The 22,274-nt window shown below is 48.5% G+C and overlaps 2 protein-coding genes across 4 annotated transcripts; both read right to left on the bottom strand.

Moving 5' to 3' along the window:
- Nucleotides 1-1,631: 1,631 nt before the first annotated feature.
- TNFRSF18 (TNF receptor superfamily member 18) lies at nt 1,632-9,047 on the bottom strand. The gene is made up of 6 exons (XM_088066526.1): nt 8,281-9,047; nt 7,243-7,377; nt 6,308-6,395; nt 5,196-5,284; nt 4,167-4,307; nt 1,632-3,408 (listed from the first exon to the last, which is right to left on the bottom strand). Exons 1-6 carry the CDS (start codon nt 8,426-8,428, stop codon nt 3,254-3,256), a joined length of 756 nt encoding a protein of 251 aa, XP_087922652.1. The 5' UTR covers nt 8,429-9,047; the 3' UTR covers nt 1,632-3,253.
- A 3,657-nt stretch (nt 9,048-12,704) lies between these two features.
- TNFRSF4 (TNF receptor superfamily member 4) lies at nt 12,705-22,040 on the bottom strand. Of its 3 annotated transcripts, XM_014259167.2 has the most exons (7): nt 21,593-22,040; nt 19,850-19,972; nt 18,080-18,178; nt 16,981-17,047; nt 16,121-16,368; nt 14,794-14,919; nt 12,705-14,000 (listed from the first exon to the last, which is right to left on the bottom strand). In XM_014259167.2, exons 1-7 carry the CDS (start codon nt 21,738-21,740, stop codon nt 13,930-13,932), a joined length of 882 nt encoding a protein of 293 aa, XP_014114642.1. In that variant the 5' UTR covers nt 21,741-22,040; the 3' UTR covers nt 12,705-13,929. The 3 variants fall into 3 exon arrangements, with proteins under 3 accessions (XP_014114642.1, XP_087922827.1, XP_087922826.1); XM_088066701.1 differs by lacking the exons at nt 12,705-14,000; nt 14,794-14,919; nt 21,593-22,040 and adding exons at nt 20,735-20,805; nt 21,513-21,575 and having other exon boundaries at nt 14,967-16,368; XM_088066700.1 differs by lacking the exons at nt 12,705-14,000; nt 14,794-14,919 and having other exon boundaries at nt 14,967-16,368.
- Between the last annotated feature and the right edge of the window lie 234 nt (nt 22,041-22,274).

Raw genomic sequence — 22,274 nt, 5'->3', positions numbered from 1 at the left:
TATATAAATATATTATGTATAATCTATATCTAAAAATGCAAATAATCTATGTATATATAGACTATATCTATATATAGATTATATATAATATGTATAATAAAAATAAGCATACATTTTATATATAAATATATAAAAGATACCTAATATAAATAAATGTATCTTATATAAACAAATTTGTAAAGTATATAAAAATATATTAAAAATGTAAAAATAGATCTAATATATATTATATAAAATAATAAACTATAATAAATTAAACTATGATTTATAATATATAGTAATGTAATAAATTAAATAATATTTAATAATAATAGTAACAGTAATGTATATAAATATTTACTATAAATAGATAATAATAATATTCTAATGCATATTCTAATAATAATATTCTAATAACAATAAAAGTGGCTTTGTGCCATTTTTAACCGAGGCTCCACAGGGATCAAATTCCCTCCCATGCTCTGGGCTGGGGCCTGGACAAATTCCAGTGGGATTTGAGCTCTTGGAATTCTGCTCATGGAAGATCCCATCGACCGCAAACAGGAGGGAAAAGCTTTGGAAAACTCCGGGAATTCTCTGAGCTCGGAGAGGGGCGCGGGACAAACCCTGCCCATGGACCCCAGAGCTTTGGAAAGAGCCCCCGAACCCCGGGAATTGGGGATTCTGCACCCAATCCCAACATTCCGGAGTCCTGGAAAACCCTGCAGGACCTGAACGGCTCTGGAATGAAGAGGGGGATGGAGGATCCTTTTCCTTTTTCCTTTTCCTCTTCCCTTTTTCCTCTTCCTTCCTGTCCCTTTTCCCCCTTTTTCCTTTTTCCCCCTTCCCCCATTTTTTCTTCCCCTTTTTTCCCTTCCCCCCCTTTCTCCCCCCTTTTCCCTTCCCTTACCTTCCCTTCCCTTCCCTTCCCGCACCTTCCCTTCCCTTCCCGCACCTTCCCTTCCCTTCCCGCACCTTCCCGCACCTTCCCGCACCTTCCCTTCCCGCACCTTACCTTCCCTTCCCGCACCTTACCTTCCCTTCCCTTCCCTTCCCGCACCTTCCCTTCCCTTCCCGCACCTTCCCTTCCCTTCCCGCACCTTCCCTTCCCTTCCCGCACCTTACCTTCCCTTCCCTTCCCTTCCCGCACCTTACCTTCCCTTCCCTTCCCTTCCCTTCCCTTCCCTTCCCTTCCCTTCCCTTCCCGCACCTTCCCTTCCCTTCCCTTCCCGCACCTTCCCTTCCCTTCCCGCACCTTCCCTTCCCTTCCCTTCCCTTCCCGCACCTTCCCGCACCTTCCCGCACCTTCCCTTCCCTTCCCGCACCTTCCCTTCCCTTCCCGCACCTTCCCTTCCCTTCCCTTCCCTTCCCTTCCCTTCCCTTCCCGCACCTTCCCTTCCCGCACCTTCCCTTCCCTTCCCGCACCTTCCCGCACCTTCCCGCACCTTCCCTTCCCGCACCTTCCCTTCCCGCACCTTCCCGCACCTTCCCCCTTTTCCCCCTTTCCCCCCATTTTCTCTGCCCCTTTCTTTCCCCTTTCCCCCCTTTTTCCCTTTTCCTTTCCCCTTCCCCCCCAGTTTACAGGAAGCAGAATTTTTAAGGACAAAACTGAATTTTAAAGCATCCAAATCATTAATTCCTGACCCAGAGGATTCCCAAATCCCTCTCCTTTATTCCTCGATTCCAGAGCAGAGTGGAGCAGGTGCGGGACGGGCAGGAAATGTGGGAAAAGTCCAGCACAAATCCAGGGAATTATCCAGGAAATATTGGTCAGTCTTGAATTCCCTCCCCTCTCTGGCTGTTCCCTCTGGAATTCGCTTTTCCAGGAGCTCCCTCTGCTGCCGCTCGGCTTCCAAAGGGTTGGGAAAAGGGGAAAACAAAGCCGGGGTTTGGATGGAATTTTGGGGCTTTTGTTTGGACCTTGTTCCCATTCCCATATCCGGATCCTCTTCTCCTGGAGGGAGGAATTTGAATTCCAGCCCCAAAAATGGGATTTTTTCCTTAGCCAGGTTTTCCAGGATGGCTCCATCCTCTCCAGGACTGGGATAAAATTCCAAAGGGGAGAAGGCTCAGTTTCCTCGGGATAATTTGGGAATGACGCTGGAGGTGAAAGCCAAAGAAAATCCAAATCCCAAAAGCAAAAAAAAACTTTACTAAAAGGAGTTTTCCTTTGGAATTTCCCGAGTTTTTCTTTGGAATTTCCCAGATTTTCCCAGGGAATCTGAAACTTCCCAGCCCAGCTTTTGGGGTCTTTGTTCCTGCAGGAATTCCCAGCTGTGATCCCAACCCCAAATCCAGGGAAACAGCAGCACCTGCTGGAACTCCCCGGGAACTTCTGGAATCTCCCAGGGAGGGATTTTTCCCGGATTTCCGATCCAACCCCGCCCTTTTCCAGTGGGAAGCCGTTCCCATTGTCCTGTCCCTCCATCCCTTATCCCAATCCTGCTCCAGGGGAACATTCCCAGATTTCCCAGCCGGGCTCTCTGGAGTTGATCCAAAATCCAAGGATCATCCAGGAGAGTTTTAATCCATGTGCACATATTGAAACCCTCTGAAATCCCAGGAATTTCCATGGATTGCCACTGAATAACCACCAAAGACATGAGAAACTCATCCTGAATTATCCCTAATTAACCCTAATGATCCATAATTATTGATACAGATGTCGGCATCTCAAAAACTTCCAAAACCTGCTGGAATTCATCATAAAATCATGGAATATCCTAAGTGGGAAGGGTCCCACAGGGATCAGAAATCCCAAAATCCCACTTGAGAGCTTTTTCCAGGATTTTTTCCCATTCCCTCCATTTTTCTGGAGCTCTGACCATTCCCTGCATGAGCTTCACTCCCCCTTTTCCCGATTTTCCTTGGAAGAACCTGCACAGGAAAATCCCTGGCAGCACAGCAGGAGCTTCCCAAGGGAATCTTTGGGTGGGAGCGGGAATGGGATTGGGAGAGACTGGAATGAGGTTGGGAATGAACAATCAGGAAAGATGAGGGAAAACCATGAGACGTGGCCGCTATTCCCAATCCTGGAAATCGGGATATCCCAGGAAATCCCACTGATCTCCTGAATCAACACCAGCCTGAATCAGAGGGATTTTATCCCTAAATTCCCATTTTTTTGGGAAAAACAAAGCCAAACTTGCCCTAAATCCACTCCTTTTCCTACAGAGAAGCGATGCTTCACACCCCATCCCATTCCCGCTTTTTTTTTGGTTTTTTGGGAAGCCCGGCTCAGCCCCGCATTCCCGGTGATCCTGGGAGGGATCCGTTAGCTGAGCTCGCTGTAGATTTTCAGGGAGAGGATGGAAAGTTTTTCCTCAGCCGTTTTGTCCCCATGCTCCTCCTCTGGGAATTGGATGCTGTGGGATTCCTCCCCTTGGAGCGGGAGCTGCGGCGACGCCTGCGGGAAGTTGTGTCCCGGATCTGCGGTGGGAATGAGGAAAAAGCTCGTCCAGGAATTCCAGAAACTCCCATCAGGCTGCCCAGCCCCTTTGCCGGGTTGTGGGATCAGGGAATTATGGAATGGGATGGGTTGGAAGGGATTTTGGGATGATCCCATCTGTGGGCAGGGACATTTCCCGCTACCCCATGGACAATTCCAGGGATCCAGGGGCAGACAGAGCTTCTCTGGGGAAGCCATTCCAGGGCCTTCCCACTGTCCCAGCCAGGAATTCCATCCCAAAATTCCATCAAACCCTCCCTTTTGTTTGGAGCATTGGCCTGGATGATCGGTGATTCCAGGACCCTGCCCCAAATCCCAGAGGAAATCCCGATTTATCCCTCCAATTCCACTCCCTTTATCCCTGCTGGAACTCCCAGAGATTCCCCCACCTCCAGCTGGGAATTTTTTGTTGCAGGATCAGGGAATTCTGGAATGGGATGGGTTGGAAGGGATTTGGGATGATCCCGTTCCATCCCATCCATGGGCAGGGACATTTCCTGCTATCCCGGGGTGCTCCAAGGACAATTCCAGGGATCCAGGGGCCAACCTGTGCCAGGGCCTTCCCACCCTCCCAGGCAGGAATTCCATCCCAAAATCCCATCCACCCTGCCCTGGGTCAGGAATGTTGTCCTGGATCACCAGCAATTCCAGGAATCTGCCCCAAATTCCAGAGGAAATCCAGATTTATCCCTCTAATTCCATCCTTTGATCCCATGCGGGCGCTCCGGAGATCGCTCACCTCCGGCTGGGAATGTTTTGTCCCGCCGAAGGCTCCAGATGCAGAAGTGCAGCAGGACCGTGAGCAGGACCAGCACGAACACGGCCGCGGCCGCCAGGACAGCCAGGACAGAGCCGGAGGAGAATTCCAGGGGAATCCGAGCTGCAGTCAACGCGATTCCATTAAAAATTCAGGAATTCTGGGACTGGATTGTGTTCAAGGGGAGGGAGATTTTCCAAGGATGTTTAGGGATTGATTTAGGGACTCTGTGGGAAAGGGGGAAGGGGGGAGAAGCTCCGAGGTGAGGGGGAAAGGAAATCACGGAATGGGGTGGGAATAGGGGGAAAGGAAATTGTGGGATGGGGTGGGAATAGGGGGAAAGGGAATCGCAGAATGGGGTGGGAATAGGGGAAAAGGAAGGAGGGAAAAGGGAAAGGGAAAAAAGGAGAAGGAGGAAAAGGAGGAAAAGGAAAAGGAAAGAGGAAATGGGATGAAGAAGAGGAAAGGGAAGATGGAAGGGAAAGCAGAAAAGGAAAAAAGAGGGGAGAGGGAAGAGGAAATGGGAAAGGAAGGGAAAGGGAAGAGGAAGATGAAACAGAAAAGGGAAAAAGGAAAAGGAAAGGGAAAAGGAAAAGGAAAGACCTGGGAGACACCAATTCCCAGGAGAAGTGGGCAAAGCCTGTCCCCAGCCATTCCCATCCTCTGATCCAGGAAAAACCCTGGAATGCCGCTGGGGGCTCAGCCACCACTTGGGAGGGACCCAAGGACATTTTTCCTAAGAAAAGCAGGAAAAGAGCCAGAGCAGCTCAGTGGGAATTGATGAATTCCCACCCAAATGTGCCCTGGCCAGGGATTGTCTCCACGTTTTTTCATGGACAGCACTTTGAGGATGGAATGTTTGCCAGGCCAACAATTAATTAATGCCATCTCAATTAATACCAATATTAATATCCATTTTTACGGAACAGCAGCAGTTTTCCAAGAGGATTTCCGGGCCGGGAAGCTGTGGGAAAGCAGGGAAAGGGAATTTTCCCCGGGAATTCTTGGCACCTGGCTCCAGGGCTCTGACGGGTAAGCTGCACACAGAGTTGTGGGTGCTGTTCCCTGCCCAGAGCATGATGAACCCGCTGCTCTCACAGCTGGAAAAACAATGGGAATTTGGGATTTAGGATATTCCTGCTTTTCCTTTGGCCCTCTCTTCCCCCCACCCGCTCTTCCCAAGGTTTTGCCCCCTCTTGGAGCAGCACAGTGGAAGTTTGGGCTTTTTCCCCAACCTGGGTTTGTGCCCATCTTTTTTCCCGTGGATTTCCCTGTCTGGAATAATTTCTCCAGGATCTTAAGCTTGACTTTCAGCGAGTTTAGGCTGGGAGTTGGGCTTAAGCTCTGCCTTGAGACTAAGACGAGATGCCAGATCTTGCTTAATTAAATATTCATCAAAATTAATCTCAGGAAGATTGTCTGGGATTCAATTGGATTTTTTAATGTCAGTATTGAATATCTTCATTGATCTTTAAATAATAATTGATATTATATTATTGTTATTATTATTAATAATTATTATTACTATTAATATCATGTTCTTATTTTTATTCCTAATTTCAAAGGAGGAAATAAAAAACCCCGATTATTATTATTATTATTTTCAAATAAGGAGAATATCAATAAGCCCCTGCTCAGTCCATTCTTATTCTTATCCTTATTATTCTATTTTTTCTATTTATATATTTATGTATAAATTTATATATTCATATATTTATTTATATATAAAATTTATATATTTTTATATTTATATTTATATATAAATATATATATTTTATAAGTATAAAATACTTAACATAATATCTAATATATTGTTAATTATTAATTATGAAATATGTAATTATAATAATACTATAAAATTTAATATGGATATAATGGTTAATAATTAATTATATTATTAGATTTATAATATTTAATATAATATTTATATAAATTTCTATTTTAACAAGCATTATGAACAGTTACTTCTTATTCATGTTTCGTTATTGGTTATTGATGGTTATTGATGGTTATTTTTAGTTATTGATGGTTATTATTAGTTATTGATGGTTATTATTAGTTATTGATGGTTATTGATGGCTATTGATGGCTATTGATGGCTATTATTGGTTATTGATCCCTACTCAGTCCAGTTGCGGCACCAGCTGTTCCTGCTGCTGGAATAGCTCCCGTTCCGGCAGGGCTTGCACCCGAACTGGAAATTCACTGTTCCTGCAGGGAAAAGGGATGGGAATCAGCGGGATCCCAAATTCTGGGACAGCCCACACAGGGACAGCCAGGGCCTGGCCCAGTCCCATTCCCAATCCCTGCCCCATTCCCAATCCTGCTGGGCTCCCATCCCGGCTCACACCGCAGCAGCTCCTGGCAGAACTGGCAGGGCCTGTCCCATTCCCATTCCCTCCCCCATTCCCGATCCCGATCCCAATCCCATTCCCAGGTTACCGATCCTGCTGGGCTCCCATCCTGGCTGGCAGCGCTGCAGCTCCCGGCAGAACTGGCAGGGCCTGTCCCATCCCCTTCCCCTTCCCCTGCCCCATTCCCATTCCCATCCCCATTCCCGATCCCATTCCCATCCCCTTCCCCTGTCCCTTTCCCATTCCCAATCCCATTACCATTCCCATTTTACTGATCCTGCTGGGCTCCCATCCTGGCTCACACCGCAGCAGCTCCCAGCAGAACTGGCAAGGCCTGTCCCATTCCCATTCCCGATCCCATTCCCATCCCCTGTCCCATTTCCAATCCCATTCCTGATCCCATTCCCATTCCCGATCCCATTCCTGATCCCATTCCCATTCCAGATCCCATTCCCATTCCCATTCCCATTCCCAGGTTACCGATCCTGCTGGGCTCCCATCCCAGTTCACACCGCGGCAGCTCCCGGCAGAACTGGCAGGGCCTGTCCCATTCCCACTCCCGATCCCATTCCCATTCCCATTCCCAGGTTACCGATCCTGCTGGGCTCCCATCCCAGTTCACACCGCGGCAGCTCCCGGCAGAACTGGCAGGGCCTGTCCCATTCCCACTCCCGATCCCATTCCCATTCCCATTCCCAGGTTACCGATCCTGCTGGGCTCCCATCCCGGCTCACACCGCGGCAGCTCCCGGCAGAACTGGCAGGCCTCGTCGGCGCAGCTGTAGCCTCGGGGACATTTGCAGTCAGGGTCTCGCGCTGCCTCGCAGGGCTCGGGGTTTCCTGCGGGAAGGAAAGGGTTAAAGGCCGCAATTCCCATTCCCATGGGGAAAAGGCTGGGAAAAAGGGAGAGCCGGGAGGTGCTGCTTCCACCCTGCTGTGGGTGGCTGAGGAGCTGACTCAGGGGGGGCTCTGGAGCAAAGGGATCCCAAAAATCCTCCCTCCCATCCCGGGGAAAGAGAGAGCCCCTACCCGGAACTGTTACCCACAGTTATACACACTAGACACAATTTACACACACTTTACACACATTTACCCCCATTTACACACACTTTACACACATTTACACACACATTTACCCCCATTTACACACACTCCACACACAATTACAATTACACACACTTTACACACATTTACCTCCATTTACATACAATTACCCCTAATTACACACAATTACACACACTTCACACACATTTACCCCCCATTACTCCAAATTAGACACACATTTACCCCCATTTACACACACTTTACACACAATTACACACACTTTACACAGTTACACATAATTACACACACTTTACACATTTTACACACATTTACCCCATTTACCCCAATAACACACAATTACCCCCAATTTCCACACACTTTACACGCAATTACACACACTTTACACATTTACCTCCATTTACATACAATTACCTCAATTTACATACAATTACCCCTAATGACACACATTTACCCCCCATTACTCCAAATTACACACACATTTACCCCCATTTACACACACTTTACACACATTTACCCCCAATTACACACACTTTACACACATTTACCCCAAATAACACACAAGTACCCCCAATTACACACACTTTCCACACACATTACACACACTTTCCACACACTTTACCCCCAATTACACACACTTTCCACACACTTTCCACACACTTTCCCCGTTTCCAGGCTCACCTAGCTCCCAGCTGCAGTTGGGGCAGCACTTGGTGCCGCCGCCCCAGCCCAGCCTCAGCTGCCCGTCCTGGCAGTGCCCGGCCCGGCCCGGCTGCGCCCAGAGCCCGGCCAGCAGCGCCAGCAGCAGCCACAGCCACCCGCAGCCCATGGCCACCGGCCACCGCTGGGCCTGGGAATGTCACCGTGTCCTGGGAATGTCACCGCTGGGGCGTGGAAATGTCACTGTGTCCTGGCAATGTCACCGTGTCCTGGGAATGTCACTGCTGTGTCCTGGCAATGTCACCGTGGTATCCCAGCAGTGTCACCGCTGTATCCCGGCAGTGTCACCGCTGTATCCCGGCAGTGTCACCGCTGTATCCTGGCAGTGTCACCGCTGTATCCTGGCAGTGTCACCGCTGTGTCCCGGCAGTGTCACCGCTGTGTCCCGGCAGTGTCACCGCTGTGTCCTGGCAGTATCACCGCTGTGTCCTGGCAGTATCACCGCTGTGTCCCGGCAGTGTCACTGCTGTGTCCTGGCAGTGTCACCGTGGTATCCCGGCAGTGTCACCGCTGTGTCCCGGCAGTGTCACCGCTGTGTCCTGGTGGTGCCACTCCAGCCTGGCAGTGCCACCGCCTCACTGTCCCCACGCTGTCCCCTCTGCCGAGGAGGCACCGGGGTTTTTGTGGCCCAGCTCTTCCTGCTTTTCTGGGGGCGGGGAGAAGCTCTGGGCTCAGCTGGAGCTGGGGCGGGGAAAGGGCTGGCCCCAAACAAATGGGATTTGGGAAGGGTTAAAGGGGGGCACTCCAGGGATGGAGCAGCCATAAATCCCCTGGGAATTCCATCCCAGCCCCTCCCCACCCTCACATCCAAGAATTCCTTCCCGATATCCCATCTGAACCCCCTCTGTGCCGGTGAGGGCAGTCCCTGTGTCCTGGCACTCCAGCCCTTGGGAATGTTCCCTCTCCATCCTTCCGACAGCTCCTTCAGGCCCATTTCCGTCACTCCAAAGCTTCTCCAGGCTGAACATTCCCAACTCTCCCAGTGCTTCTGCTCCTAATGGCTTTAGAAACAGGAATTTAGAAATTCCCAAATGAATTTATAACCCCCTCAAGGTTTTAACCACCAGGATACAATGTACGCTGAGCCCATCCCTTCCTCCATGGATCCATGGATCCAGCATCCATCCATCTATCATCCATCCATGGATGCAGCATCCATCCATCCATCCATCATCCATCCCTGTGTCCATCCATCATCCATCCATCCATCATCCATCCATCCATCCATCCATCATCCATCCCTGTGTCCATCCATCCATCCATCATCCATCATCCATCCATCCATCATCCATCCCTGTGTCCATCCATCCATCCTGAAAACCCATCCCAACCTCCTCCTGAGAACCTTTCCCTAACCCCATCCCAATCATTCCCTAAAACCCATCACTACCTTTCCCCACCCCATCCAAACCTTCCCCATCCCCATCCCACTTTCGCTAACCCCGTCCCATCCCATGGATCCCATCCCATCCCATGGATCCCATCCCATCCCATGGATCCCATCCCATCCCATGGATCCCATCCCATGGATCCCATCCCCCGGCACTGCCGTTTGCCCCACATCAGGATTTTCTTGATTTCTCTTTTTTTTGGCCGTTGGGGATTTTTCTCTTTGCTCTTTGCGTGGTTTTACCCTTCGAGGCGCTGGGGCCCCATCAGGTGACAGAAGTTTCCATCAGCTCTCCGACCAGAACCGTTCCGGAGCTCCGGAGTCAGCAGCGACCTTTCGGATTTATCGGATCCATCGCATTTATCTCCCGTTCTCATCTCGGGGCTTTCTCAGCAGCTCCGGCTGCGGCCGCTGACGTTTCAGTGCCGCGGCCCCAAAGGCACAGCTCACTTCCCACCCCAAAAAAACTCCTCCCCACGGAAAGATTCCCCATCTTTGGGCTCCCAAAGCGGTGACTCCATGAGGAAAATCCTAAAAAATCGGACATTCCCCCAGGAATCTGCAGTTAAATCCATCAGAATTCCAGGATCCTTCATGAAAAGCCAATGCACTCCGTGGGAAAATTCCCCTCTTTGGGATCCAAAAGTGGTGACTCTATGAGGAAAATCCCAAGAAATTGGACAGTCCCAGAAACCTGGAGTGAAATCCTCATCCCAAATCCATCAAAATTCTGGGATCCTTCCCAAAAAACCACTCAATGCATTCCGTGGGAAAATACAAAAGTGGCGACTCCACAAGGAAAATCCCAAGAAATCTGACATTCCCAGAAACCCCAAATCCACCAAAACCCCTGGATCCTTCCCAAAAACCCCGCTGATCACAGCCCTGCCTTCCCCTATGAAAAATTCCCCTTTTTTGCTCCTGAATTTGGCGACTCCAGGAGGAAAATCCTAAAAAAAAAAAAAATCTGTCATTCCCCCAGGAACCTGGAGTTAAATCCATCAAAACCCTGGGACCCTCCCAGAAAAACCCACCCAGCCTTCCCCTGTGAAAAATTCCCCTTTTTTGCTTCCAAAAGTGGTGACTCCATGAGGAAAATCACAAGAAATGGGACAGTCCCAGAAATCTGGAGTGAAATCCTCACCCCAAATCCACCAAAATTCCGGGATCCTTCCCAAAAACCGTACTGATCACATCCCTGCTTTCCCCTAGGAAAAATTCATCTCTCAGGGCAAATTCCAACCATATATTCAAAACTGGGATGGAAAAGAGGGAAAAACATCATGGATTTCATCCCTTTCCCACACCCTGGGGTACCAAAACCCGCGAGGGTGGGATTTGGGGAACAATCTGTGGATTCTTGGAGCCTTATCCATGAAAACAGATGGGAATATCCTCATCCAGAGACACATTCCAAGGAATATTTGAGGAATTTGGGGCTTGGAGTCAAAGAGGAGTTGGGCTCTGGGACAGGTGAGGAGAAATGGCCTCAGATGGTGCCAGGGGAGCTCCGGGTGGGATTGCCTCATGGAAAAAGGGACCAAACCTTGGAAAAGGGGGGGAATTCCCATCCTGGAGGTTTCCAGGGAATTCCTGGATGTGGCACTCAGGGTGAGGATCATTCCCAGGTTGGACCCTGATCCTGCAGAGCTTTTCCAACCCGAAGAATTCCTGGGAATTCCCCTTGGCTGCCCACATTCCCCCCGCTTCCTTTCCACCCGGCAAACGACGGAATTTCGGAGAAAACCGAAGGAAACCACTCCCAAAAAAGGAAGGAAACCACTCCAAAACCCCAAAGGAAATGACCGTGAGGAGCGTCAGCGCTTCTGGAACCTTCCCCACCTCCCCTGCCCTGGCCGGGCGCTCTGAGTGCTCCCCACAGCGCTTCCGCCGTCTCTGGGCTCCGATGGGCTGCAACGGGGAGCCCCGGCTGCTCCTGCTCCGCAAGCATCGCTGCCAGCATGGAGTGATTAGGTCCGGCTTAGAGCCACAGCTAGACCCGGCTTAGAGCCCCAGCCAGGCCCGGCTCGGAGCCCCAGCCAGGCCCGGCTCGGAGCCCCAGCCAGGCCCGGCTCGGAGCCCCAGCCAGGCCCGGCTCGGAGCCCCAGCCAGGCCCGGCTCGGAGCCCCAGCCAGGCCCAGGTCTGGGGGGATTTTCACCCCATACTCTGGAATTTCCATTCCCACACCCTGGGTTTTTTATCCTCGCACTGCGGAATTTCCATTCCCACACTCTGGAATTTTTATCCCTGCACCATGGAATTTCCATTTGCACACCCTGGAATTTCCATTCCCAGATTGTGGAATTTTTATCCCCACACTGTGGAATTTTCCTTCTCACCCCATGGAATTTTCCTCTCTGGAGGGGCCCTTTGCTCCCTGCTCATTTTTCCAGGTGGATTTTAAAAATGACGAAGTTCAGATCATTCCTGGGAAACCTGGAAATGTGGATCCATCCCAACTTCCCTTGGGGGAAGAACCTTTCCCGAAAACCCATCCCAGCCACCTTCTGGAAGGACCTTTCCTTCTTTGGAAAGAACCTTTCCCAAAACTCCATCCCAACTTCCCTCTTTCCCAAAAATCCATCCCAGCCACCTTCTGGAAAGAACCTTTCCCTAAAATCCATCCCATCCTCCCTCTTTCCCAAAAATCCATCCCAACCTTTCCCAAAACTCCATCCCAACTTTTCCTTAAAATCCATTCCAGCCTTTCCCTAAAACCCATCCCAACTTCTCTCTGTCCCAAAATTCCATCCCAACCTTTCCCAAAACTCCTTCCCACCCTTTCCAAAAATCCATTTCAACCTCTCCCAAAAACCCATCCCAGCCTTTCTCTAAAACCCATCCCAGCCTTTCCCTAAAATTGATCCCGATCTTTCCCATCCCATCCCATCTTCCCAAAACCCCATCCCAGCCTTTCCCAGAAATCTCCCCCTCCCTCCCCGGCCGTCCCGGCTCCCGCAGGAGTTTTCCCACCTTTCCCCGGCCACACCGGGATCGCTTTTCCAGACTTTTATTCCCAGATTCCCGTAGACGATACAAACATTCCTATACACGGTATAAACCCCGGATATGTATGACATATACAATTCCCAAATATTCCAAATCCATGGATTTGAACACCTCCGCTATCCCCATTCCCAGCTGGAATTTCTGGGATATTCTCAGTGCCATTTGGGTAAAATTCCCGGTTTTTGCCAAGTTTCTGAGGGAAAATCCCTCCCAAATGAGAAAAAATTCCATTTTTCCTTGGATTTCCATGGAAATCTTTGAAATTCAGCCAAAGGAATCTTCGGGCTCCTCCCAAACCTTCCAGAGGTTGGGAAAAGTCCTGAAAAATCCAAATTTGTGGCAAATGAAGCAGAGAAGGAAAAGTCGTTTTGGGAAGTGTGGGAGGAGCTGCCACCAAATCCTGATTGTCCCAAAATCTGGGAATTTGAGACCTTTAAAGGAATAAAAATCATTTTTTTCCATAAAATTTGGGTGGATTTTAAGCCTTTAAAGGAATAAAATTCATTTCTTTCCATGAAACATGAGGAGATTTTAAACCTTAAAAAAAAAATTCTTTTTTTTCCATAAAATTTGGGTGGATTTCAAACCTTTAAAGAAGGAAAATTCATTTTTTCCATGAAATATGAGAGGATTTTAAACCTTTAAAGGAATAAAATTCATTTTTCCATTAAATTTGAGAGGACTTGAAACCTTTAAAGGAATAAAATTAATTTTTTTTTCATGAAATATGAGAGGATTTTAAACCTCTAAAGGAGTAAAATTCCTTTTTTCCATCAAACCTGGGGCATTTGAAGTGCTCAGCCCAAGATTTCTGCAGCTCTGGGCCCCAAACTGAGCCCAGGTTTAGGCAGCACAAGCTGGGTTCAAATCCAACCCCAAAATCCCAGGATTGGGTTGAGAATTCCCATTTTCCCCTCAGCAGGAGCATCCAAGGATTTTCTCTTCCCGGAGCCGTTCCAGGTTTCACCTGCTCCGGGATTTCCATGATTTCCCAGCTGGGAATTCCAGCAGAAATTCATCCCCAGAACATTTTCAGGGATCTGAGCAAGGATTCGCCCAAAAAGGGGGGAAAACTCCCCCCAGAATTCCCTCGGGAATTCTCCCAAATTCCCAAGGGAGACGCTGAGTTAATGGAAGGGTTCAAGCGGCCTCCAATTAACTCCTCAGGAATTCCCGGGCTCTGAGAGGCCAGGAAGGGCTGGGAACGGCATCAGTTCTTGGTGAGGCTGGAATTGGGGTCCAGGTGCTCCTCCTGGACAGGAATCCGGCAGCTCCCCTCCTCTGGAAAACAGGGAATTGTGCCAGGAATCAGCGCCGAGGGAGGAAGCAGGAAGGGCCTGGGGGTTCTGGGCCAGCTTTGGCTTTCCAGGGAATGCCCAAGGCTGGGATCAGAGAGAATGCACTGGGATATTCCCTGGGAACAGGACAGGAGGCAGCTGCCACTCAATCCCGGTTTTAGGCTCAGTTTTGCCACTGAATCCAAATTTAGGCTCAGTTTTATCACTCAATCCCAGTTTTGGGCTCCATTTTGCCACTGAATCCCAATTTTACACGCAGTTTTGCCGTTCAATCCCAGCTTTAGGATTGGTTTTTCCACTCAATCCTGGTTTTAGGCTCAGTTTTGCCACTGCATCCAAATTTTAGGCTCAGTTTTGTCACTCAACCCCCACTTTAGGCTGTTTTGCCGCTGAACCCCGGTTTTAGAGCTCAGCTCTTCTCAGCCAGACCTTTCCAAGTTTGCAGGGGAATTCAGAGCATTCCAGTTCCATGGAGGCAAAAATAAAATCCCCATTTTACTTTTGGAATTTGCCTCTGGATCCTGCCAGGAAGAGAATTCCTGGCATAAAATCGGGAAATTCAGGGATTAAGGTGATGAAGGAGATTACTCTCCACGAAGGAACGAAAATTTGGGATGCTGAGCTCTTAATCAGGACTAAACCTGGATCAACCCTCTGGAATTCCCTGCATTCCTAATTAATTATTTTCTTAATTACCACATTCCAAACAGGGGATTCGGGTTTTTTTCCTGTTTTTTTTTTTTTTTTTTAATTCCGTAAAAACAAAGGGAACTCACTGTGCTGGATGCTCCTCCCAGGCCCATTCCTGGTTTTTTTCCGGGCTGCCTGGATGAGCAGGAGCAGGATGGAAATTCCGCTCACCGTCAGCAGGACCAGGCACAGCAGGAACAGGGACAAAGAACCTGGAATTAGAGAGGAAAAATTCTCTAAAAAAATAAAAAATTCCTGGTTTTGTTTGGAGCTCCCAGAGCGTTGCAGATTCCAGAGGGAGAATCCAGAACTCTGGAAATGGAGAGATCCAGCTGCCATTAAAATGTGGGATTCTGGAATGCTGTGGGAAATCCAGGAACAGCTTCGGAAAAAGCGGGATTTGATTTCCCAGGAAAGCAGTTTTACATGGACACCGAGCAGCTGGAAATTGCAAATCCCAAAGTTTTGTGAAATCCAGGTCTGGCTTCTGAGAAATTGGGAATTCCAAGGAAAGCAGATCCAGGTGGAAATCCCTGCCCAGCTGGAAATGTGGGATCCAGGAAAGGTCAGAAACAGGAAAATCTTTGGGAAAAATGGGAATTCCCTTCCTGGGAAAGCAGCTCCAGGTGGGAACCAAGTTGCCAGAAAAGTGGGATCCTGGAATACTGTGGGAAATGCAGGAATGGCTTCAGAAAAGGTGGGAATTCAGTTCCCAGGAAAGCAGCTTCAGCTGGAAATGTGGAATCCTGGGATTGGTGTGAATCCAGGAATTGCCTTCCTGGGAAAGCAGCTCCAGATGGAAATGTGGGATCCAGAGAGGTTTTGAGGAAAAGGCTCCAGAGAAAATGGGATTTCATCTCCCAGGAAAGCAGTTTTACATGGAAAACAAGCAGCTGGGAATGTGGAATTCTGAAAGGGTTTGTTGAAAAAGCTTCAGAGAAAGTGGGAATTCAGCTCCCAGAGTCCGGAAATCTGGAATTCTGTGGCTCACTGAAAGGTTGTGTAAACAACAGGAAGGAATTCTGGAAAAACGGGATTTCAGCTCCCAGGAAAGCAGCTCCAGGTGGGAACCAAGCAGCTGGAAATGTGGGATCCTGGAATGCTGTGGGAAAAGGCTTTGAAAAAAGTGGGAATTCTCTTCCTGGGAAAGCAGCTGCAGCTGGAAAGGTGGGCTCCTGGAATGTTGTGGGAAATCCAGGAATGGCTTTGGGAAAAGTGGGAATTCCCTTCCCAGGAAAGACGACTTGGATGGAAATCCATGCCCAGCTGGAAATGTGGGATCCTGGAATGTGGTGGGAAATGCAGGAATGGCTTCAGAGAAAGTGAGAATTCCCTTCCCGGGAAAGCAGCTGCAGCTGGAAATGTGGGATCCTGGAACTGGTGTGAATCCAGGAATTCCCTCCCCAGCCTTACCCCAGCCAGGCTCCGCGGGGCTGCCGGGATTCTGACAAACCGCGGGAATCTCCCTGGGACCGGACGTGTTGGAGCTGCTCTCTGGGAATGCTGTGGGAACGGAATCCCTGTTTTCCGGGAACGCCGTGGGAACGGGATCCCTGTTTTCCAGGAATCCCGTGGGAATGGGATCCAGGCCAGGGCTGCTGCACAGGGCATCCTCCGTTGCCGAGCCAGCTCGGAGCGTGCTCTTCCCAAAAAAGCTGCAGCTGGAAAAGGAATCCCCGAGGGTTTTCCAACAGCTCCCAGATCCCACCTACACAACGATCCCAAACCTTCTTTTATCCCTGCAAATTCGGCATTTCCCATCCCTACATCCTCCGGGAATGATTCCATCGATCCAAGGAATCGCTGGGAAAAACCAGCCTGGGATTTTCCCAGAGCTGATTCTGACACGGGAATTTTTTGCTCCCAAAAAAAATATCCAAAGTTTTTTTAAAAAGGGTGGAAAATTCTTAAAAATTCTTTTGGGATTTTCAAATTCCCAAAGGATGGGATTCAGGGGAACTTAAATCTGGGTTTATTCTGATGTATTTCTCCAGATTTGGGCTTTTCCTGGAAAAATTAAACCTCCAGAGCCGCTTTGAGCACATTGCCCCTAAAAAGGGATTTTTTTTCACATAAAAGGGGATTTTTTCCTCCAAAAAAGGACTTTTTCCTCCAGGAAGGATTTTTTCCCCAAAAAGGATTCTTTCCCCCATAAAAGGGATTTTTTCCCCCCCTAAAAAAAGTTTTTTTTTCCCCAAAAAAAGGGACTTTTCCCCCCAAAATCGGGATTTCCCCCCCATAAAAGGGATTTTTCCCCAGAAAGGGATCCCTACTTGGTCCAAGGCTGGCAGTTCTCGTTCCCTCCTCTGGAGAAAGTTCCTTCAGGACATCGGGAGCACTCTGGGAAAAACAGGATCAAAAGGCTGGGTCTGAGCTCAGCATTATCCAGGATTCTGGATTCCAGCAGTTACCCAGGGATCTCACAATTTCAGCCAGGAATTCCACAGGGATTTTTTACCCCTTGTGTGGAGCCCTCAGCAAAGGCTGAGCAGCTTTTCCAGTGGGAATTCCCATATGGGAGGAAGGATTTTGGGAAGGCGGCACATCCCAGAATTCCAAAGGGAATTCCAGCTGGCACATCCCAGACTCACCCCTTCATAAGAAATTTTCAATCCCAACTCACCCCTTCCCAAGGGATTCCTGATCCCAACTCTTCCCCATCCCCACTCACCACTGCCCTCGGGAATCCTGGCGGGCACAAATCCCTCTCAGCGCTGGCAGATGGGAATTCCCAATCCCAACTCACCCCTTCCCAAGGAATTCCCTATCCCAACTTCCTGAGGGTTCCCATCCCCACTCACCGCTCCCCTCCGAAGTCCCGGTGCACGCGAACCCCGTCCAGCACTGGTAGATGGGAATTCCTGATCCCCACCCTCAGGATCCCCGAGGATTCCCCACTCACCGCTGCCCGCAGGGCTCCCCGCCCTGGCAGATGGGAATTCCCGAAGATTCCCGATCCCCACTCACCGCTGCCCTCAGCATTCCTGAGAATTCCCCACTCACCGCTGCCCTCAGCATTCCCGCCGATCCCGATCCCCACTCACCGCTCCCCTCAGGATTCCCGCCGATCCCGATCCCCACTCACCGCTGCCCTCAGCATTCCCGCCGATCCCGATCCCCACTCACCGCTGCCCTCAGCATTCCCGCCGATCCCGATCCCCACTCACCGCTCCCCTCAGGATTCCCGCCGATCCCGATCCCCACTCACCGCTCCCCTCAGCATTCCCGCCGATCCCGATCCCCACTCACCGCTCCCCTCAGCATTCCCGCCGATCCCGATCCCCACTCACCGCTCCCCTCAGCATTCCCGCCGATCCCGATCCCCACTCACCGCTCCCCTCAGGATTCCCGCCGATCCCGATCCCCACTCACCGCTCCCCTCAGCATTCCCGCTGGGCGCGAACCCCGCCCGGCACTGGCAGCGCCGGTCCGAGCTCCTCTCGCACGGCTTCACCTCCTCACTGCCCCGCCCTGGCACGGCACACACCCGCAATTAACAACAGCTTATTAATTAACTGCAGGAACTCAATATTAGCTGCAGAAATTCATCATTAACTGCAGAAATTCATTAATTAACTGCAGGAATTCATTAATTAACTGCAGAAATTCAGTATTTAACTGCAGAAATTCAGTAATTAACTGCAGGAATTCAGTAATTATCAGCAACAATTAATTAATTAACAGTAACCATTAAATAATTAACAACAACAATTAATTAATTAACAGCAGGAATTCATTAATTAACAGCAACAATTAACTCCTCAGGGGTTTTTCTGTATGTAGAAACTGCAGAATTCAGCAATTTAACAATTAATAATTTAACAATTTACCAACTGAATAATTTCATTTGAGGACAGGCCAAAGCCTGCTCCACCCTCACAACTCAGGTGGGAGCAGCCAAAAAAGCACCAAAAAGGGGCTTTTATCCCCCAGAAAGTGTTTTTTTTCCCCAAAAAGGGATTTTTCCCCAAATTGCCTCCAAAAAAGGGATTTTTTTCTCCCAAAAGGGATTTTTCCCCAAAAAGGGACTTTTTTCCTCAAAAATACCCCAATGAAACAGATTTTTCCCTCAAAAATGGCCCAAGAGGACATTTTCCCTCAAAAAAGCAATTTTCCCCTCCAAAAAGGGATTTTTCCTCCAAAATGCCCCAAAAAAGGTTTTTTTTCCCCAAAATGAGATTTTTTTTCCCTCAGGAATGTATCATAAAAGGCATTTTTCCTCAAAAACGGTAGTTTCTCCTCCAAAAGGGACTGTTTCCCCCCCAAAATGGGATTTTTTTCCCCAAAATGTCTCAAAATGGTATTTTCTCCCCCCAGAAAGTGATCTTCCCCTCCAAAAGGCTTTTTCCCTCAAAAATGGGATTTTCTTCTCCCAAAATGCCCCAAAAAGGGCCTTGTTTCCCCCAAAATGGATTTTTTTCCATCAAAAAAGGATTTTTTCCCACTAGATAGGGTTTTTTTTTTCCCTCAAAAATGGGGGTTTTTCCACCAAAAAGGGATTTTTTCACCCAAAAACGGTATTCCCCAAAAAAGTGATCTTTTCCCTCCAAAAAGGCATTTTTCCCCACAAAAGAGGTATTTTTTTCCCCTCAGAAAGGGCTTTTTTCCCTTAGAAATGGGATTTTTTTCCCCCAAAAAAGGATTTTTTTCACCCAAAACATCCCAAAAAGGGATTTATTCCCCCAAAAAGGGATTTATTTCCCCCCAAGAAGGGATTTATTCCCCCCAGAAGGGATTTATTCCCCCCAAGAAGGGATTTATTCCGCCCAGAAGGTATTTATCCCCCCCGAAGGGATTTATTCCCCCAAAAAGGAATTTATTTCCCCCCAAGAAGGGATTTATTCCCCCAAGAAGGGATTCATTTCCCCTAAAAAGGGATTTATTTCCCCCCAAGAAGGGATTTATTCCCCAGAAGGGATTTATTCCCCCAAGAAGGGATTTATTTCCCCCAAGAAGGGATTTATTCCCCCCCCCCCCCGCAAAGGGATTTATCCCCCGCAAAGGGATTTATCCCCCGCAAAGGGATTTATCTTCCCAGAAGGGATTTTTTCCCCAAAAAAGGGATTTATCCCCTCCGAAGGGATTTATCCCGCCCGAGGGGATTTTCGCCCCCGAAGGATTTCCCGCCGGTGCGGCACTCACAGGTCTGGCAGACGGTGCAGCTCCGGCAGAAGCCGTGGTGGTGCTGCGAGCTGAAGTAGCCGTCCTGGCACGGCGAGCACTCGGTGTCGGCCCAGGCCGTGCAGCGCCGCCGCATCCTCTGCCCTGGAACACCCAAACCGGGACTCACTGCGGTAAATCCCGCATTTCCTCCCTTGGGAACGCATCGGGATCGGCTGGGATCGTGAGGGGAAAAATCCTGAATTTCCTTTGGGAACAAATCGGGATTGGCTGGGATCGTGAGGGGGAAAATCCTGAATTTCCTTTGGGAACAAATCAGGATTCAGTGGGGTCATAAGGAGAAAAATCCTGAATTTCATCCTTTGGGATCCTGGTATGGGTGTTGGCCCTTCTCCTAAGAAACATCCCAAAAATTTGGATTCAGTGGGATTGTGAAGGGGAAATCCTGAATTTCCTTTGGGAACAAATCAGGATTGGCTGGGACCGTGAGAAAATCCTGAATTTCATCCTTTGAGATCAAATTGGGATTCACTGGGATCGAGAGGGGGAAAATCCTGAATTTCATCCTTTGGGAACAAATGGTGCCCAGAATTTGGCAGTTCTTGGTTTTTATTTAGGAGAAGAATCCCTGGAAGTTTGGACCAGGCAAAAAATCAACACAAAATGGAGCAGCTGAAAAGGACTGGAGATGGCTGGATATGGAGAAAATGCCCCAAAATTTTTTCTTACTGCATCCCAAATTTCCCTTCCCAAGCCACCTTTTCCTCCAGTTCAGTGTGAGGGAAAAGGTTTAGGACAGACCTAGGACTGACCTCCAGCCTAGGACTGGTTTTAGGACAGGTCCTGCCTTCCCTCACCAGCCAAATCCCACAAATCAGCCCCTAAAAATTCAGAAATGCCCCAAACCTTTCTCCCAGTGGATCCCAAATATCCTTTCTCAAGAGAATGAGGGGAAAAGGTTTAGGAAATTCTCATGACTGAGGCATTTAGGAAGCAAAAAGAGATCAAAAAAAAAAAAAAACGACTCTCAAAAAGGAGGATTTTCCCATTTTTTTCTGGTCTAAAAGTGATTTTTATCAGTCTAAAAAGCAGACGTAGGTATTGCACTCAGAAAAAATTAGATATTACACTTTAATTAAGCTTTTAATTTTAATTAATTAGGTATTGCGCTAAGAAAAAATATAATAAAAGTATTTACACTAAAAATATAGATTTACACTAAAAATAGGTACTACACTAAAAAAAAAACAGGCATTACACTAAGTTAGATATTCCACTAAAAGATAGGTATTAACTAATAAAAAATACGTATTATAACTAAAAACAGTAGGAAAAAAATCGATTTTCCACTAAAAAATAAACATTAAGGAAAAAAAAGATATTCCACTAAGAAAAAAATTAGATACTCCATTAAAAATAGGTATTCCAGTAAAAAAATAGATATTCCGCTAAGAAAAAATTAGATGTGTCACTAAAAAATAGATAGCTTCTTAAGAAAAAAAACCCAGAAATTCCACTAAAAAATAGGTATTGCACTAGAAAACAGATATTCCACTAGGAAAAAAATTAGAAATTCCACTAAAAAAATAGGTATTTCACTAAGGAAAAATCAGAAATTCTACTAAAAAATAGATATTCCACTAGGAAAAATTAGAAATTCCACTAAAAAAAATAGGTATTTCACTAGAAAATAGATATTCCACTAGGAAAAAATTCGCTGTTCCCCTGAAGCCCGGCTCTCCCAGCCCCGCGGCGGGCACTCACCGGGGGGGCAGTCGCTGCAGCATTTATCATGGAAGCGGTATTGGTGCTCCCGGCATTCCAGACTCAGGGAACCGGGAATGGGCACAGCCAGGAGCCAGCAGAGAGCGGGAAAATTCCAAGGAATCCTTGGAAGCGCCGTACCCGCCATTTCCCTCAGGGCGCCGCTCCCCTCAGGGCGCCGCTGCCCTCAGGGCACCGTTCCCCTCAGGGGCGGCTCCGGGCGGGGACAGCTGAGGGAAATTCCCGCTTTCTCCACGCCCCTTCCCGCTCCCGCTCCGGGGTTTTTCGGCAGGAAGAAGAAATGCTGAGCTTGAGGTTTGAAGGAGTAAAAGGAGCCCTCGAGGGAGGGGAATCCCGTTGGGAATGGCTGGAGAAGAAGGGTTGGAGGGAGGAGCGCTGTGGGACTGGCCTGGCTGAGGTGTGGAAATAGCGGGAGTTAGGGAATTGAACTTTCCTGACCGCTGGAGTTGGAAGCGGGAGCTCAGTTTTAGGTGTTGAGGTTCTAGGAGAGGCCCCTGGCACCACTGAATCCACAAAATAGTGGGAATTAAGGAATTTCGTTTTCCAGCCTATTGGAATTGGGTCCAGCATCTCAGTTTTAGGTGTTCCAGCTGCCTGGACTTCCAGCTTTACCATCACTGACTCCAGAAAATACTGGGAATTTCCTAATTCCAGCCTACTG

The sequence above is a fragment of the Pseudopodoces humilis genome, chromosome 24 (assembly GCF_049639895.1).
Source record: "Pseudopodoces humilis isolate 2021_Gansu_Grassland_sample_001 chromosome 24, ASM4963989v1, whole genome shotgun sequence".
Lineage (NCBI taxonomy): Eukaryota > Metazoa > Chordata > Aves > Passeriformes > Paridae > Pseudopodoces > Pseudopodoces humilis.
Note: the sequence above shows the minus strand (reverse complement) of the source record. Positions and strands in the feature narration are given on the sequence as shown.

Coding starts and splice junctions, on each gene's coding strand:
- TNFRSF18 (XM_088066526.1), bottom strand. CDS start 8,428: ATGGGCTGCGGGTGGCTGTGGCTGCTGCTGGCGCTGCTGGCCGGGCTC. Junction 7,378..8,280: donor CAACTGCAGCTGGGAGCTAG/GTGAGCCTGGAA, acceptor TCCTTCCCGCAG/GAAACCCCGAGCCCTGCGAG. Junction 3,409..4,166: donor CAAAACATTCCCAGCCGGAG/GTGAGCGATCTC, acceptor TTCCCACCGCAG/ATCCGGGACACAACTTCCCG.
- TNFRSF4 (XM_088066700.1), bottom strand. CDS start 21,740: ATGGCGGGTACGGCGCTTCCAAGGATTCCTTGGAATTTTCCCGCTCTC. Junction 19,973..21,592: donor CTGCAGCGACTGCCCCCCCG/GTGAGTGCCCGC, acceptor TGGGTGTTCCAG/GGCAGAGGATGCGGCGGCGC. Junction 18,179..19,849: donor CTGCACCGTCTGCCAGACCT/GTGAGTGCCGCA, acceptor GTGCCGTGCCAG/GGCGGGGCAGTGAGGAGGTG.